Source organism: Chaetura pelagica, unplaced genomic scaffold, assembly GCF_000747805.2.
Source record: "Chaetura pelagica isolate M959 unplaced genomic scaffold, ChaPel_1.0 scaffold130, whole genome shotgun sequence".
NCBI lineage: Eukaryota > Metazoa > Chordata > Aves > Apodiformes > Apodidae > Chaetura > Chaetura pelagica.
In genome coordinates, this window is record NW_009951915.1 from 625,297 (window position 1) to 625,746 (window position 450).

Consider the following 450-nt stretch of genomic DNA (forward strand, 5'->3'; position numbering starts at 1 on the left):
CACGCTCCAGCCCCTCCATGTCCTTCTTGTCCTGAGGGGCCCAGCCCTAACCCCAGGATTCAAGCAGCCCCCTCCCCAGTGCTGTAAAAGCAGAAAAGTGCAATCACGTTAATATTTTTAAAGCAGCACTCGGGTGTGGAGAATATTGGTACGTTTGGGCCGTATTTGAAAGAAGCAGTTTGTGCTGTGTCAGAGGTGCTGTTGTCCCTGACACCACAGCATGCCCTGCGGTTTATAATGATGACACTGTCTGACACCTGATGTAGGTTTGATGTCAGTGAAGAACTGGGCTCATGCACTGTTGGGTCAGGTTAGCGGTGTGGTTTAATGGAAGGCACAGGTGAATGAAGCTTTTCCTTCTGCTGAAAGTCACCTCCCTTTAGGTAAGCAAGAGAGGTAGAGAAAACTCCACAGCCAGCCCTGTGTCTGTCCCTGAGAGAGGTGAGGAGA

The 450-nt window shown here is 50.7% G+C and overlaps 1 protein-coding gene across 1 annotated transcript in view; it reads left to right on the plus strand.

Moving 5' to 3' along the window:
- Positions 1-327: 327 nt before the first annotated feature.
- IBA57 (IBA57, iron-sulfur cluster assembly homolog (S. cerevisiae)) overlaps positions 328-450 on the plus strand; it is a 2,001-nt gene continuing 1,878 nt past the window's right edge. Inside the window, exon 1 of the mRNA XM_009994657.1 lies at positions 328-340. Within this exon, the coding sequence (XP_009992959.1) occupies positions 328-340 (13 nt within the window). The remainder of the gene's footprint in view (positions 341-450) is intronic.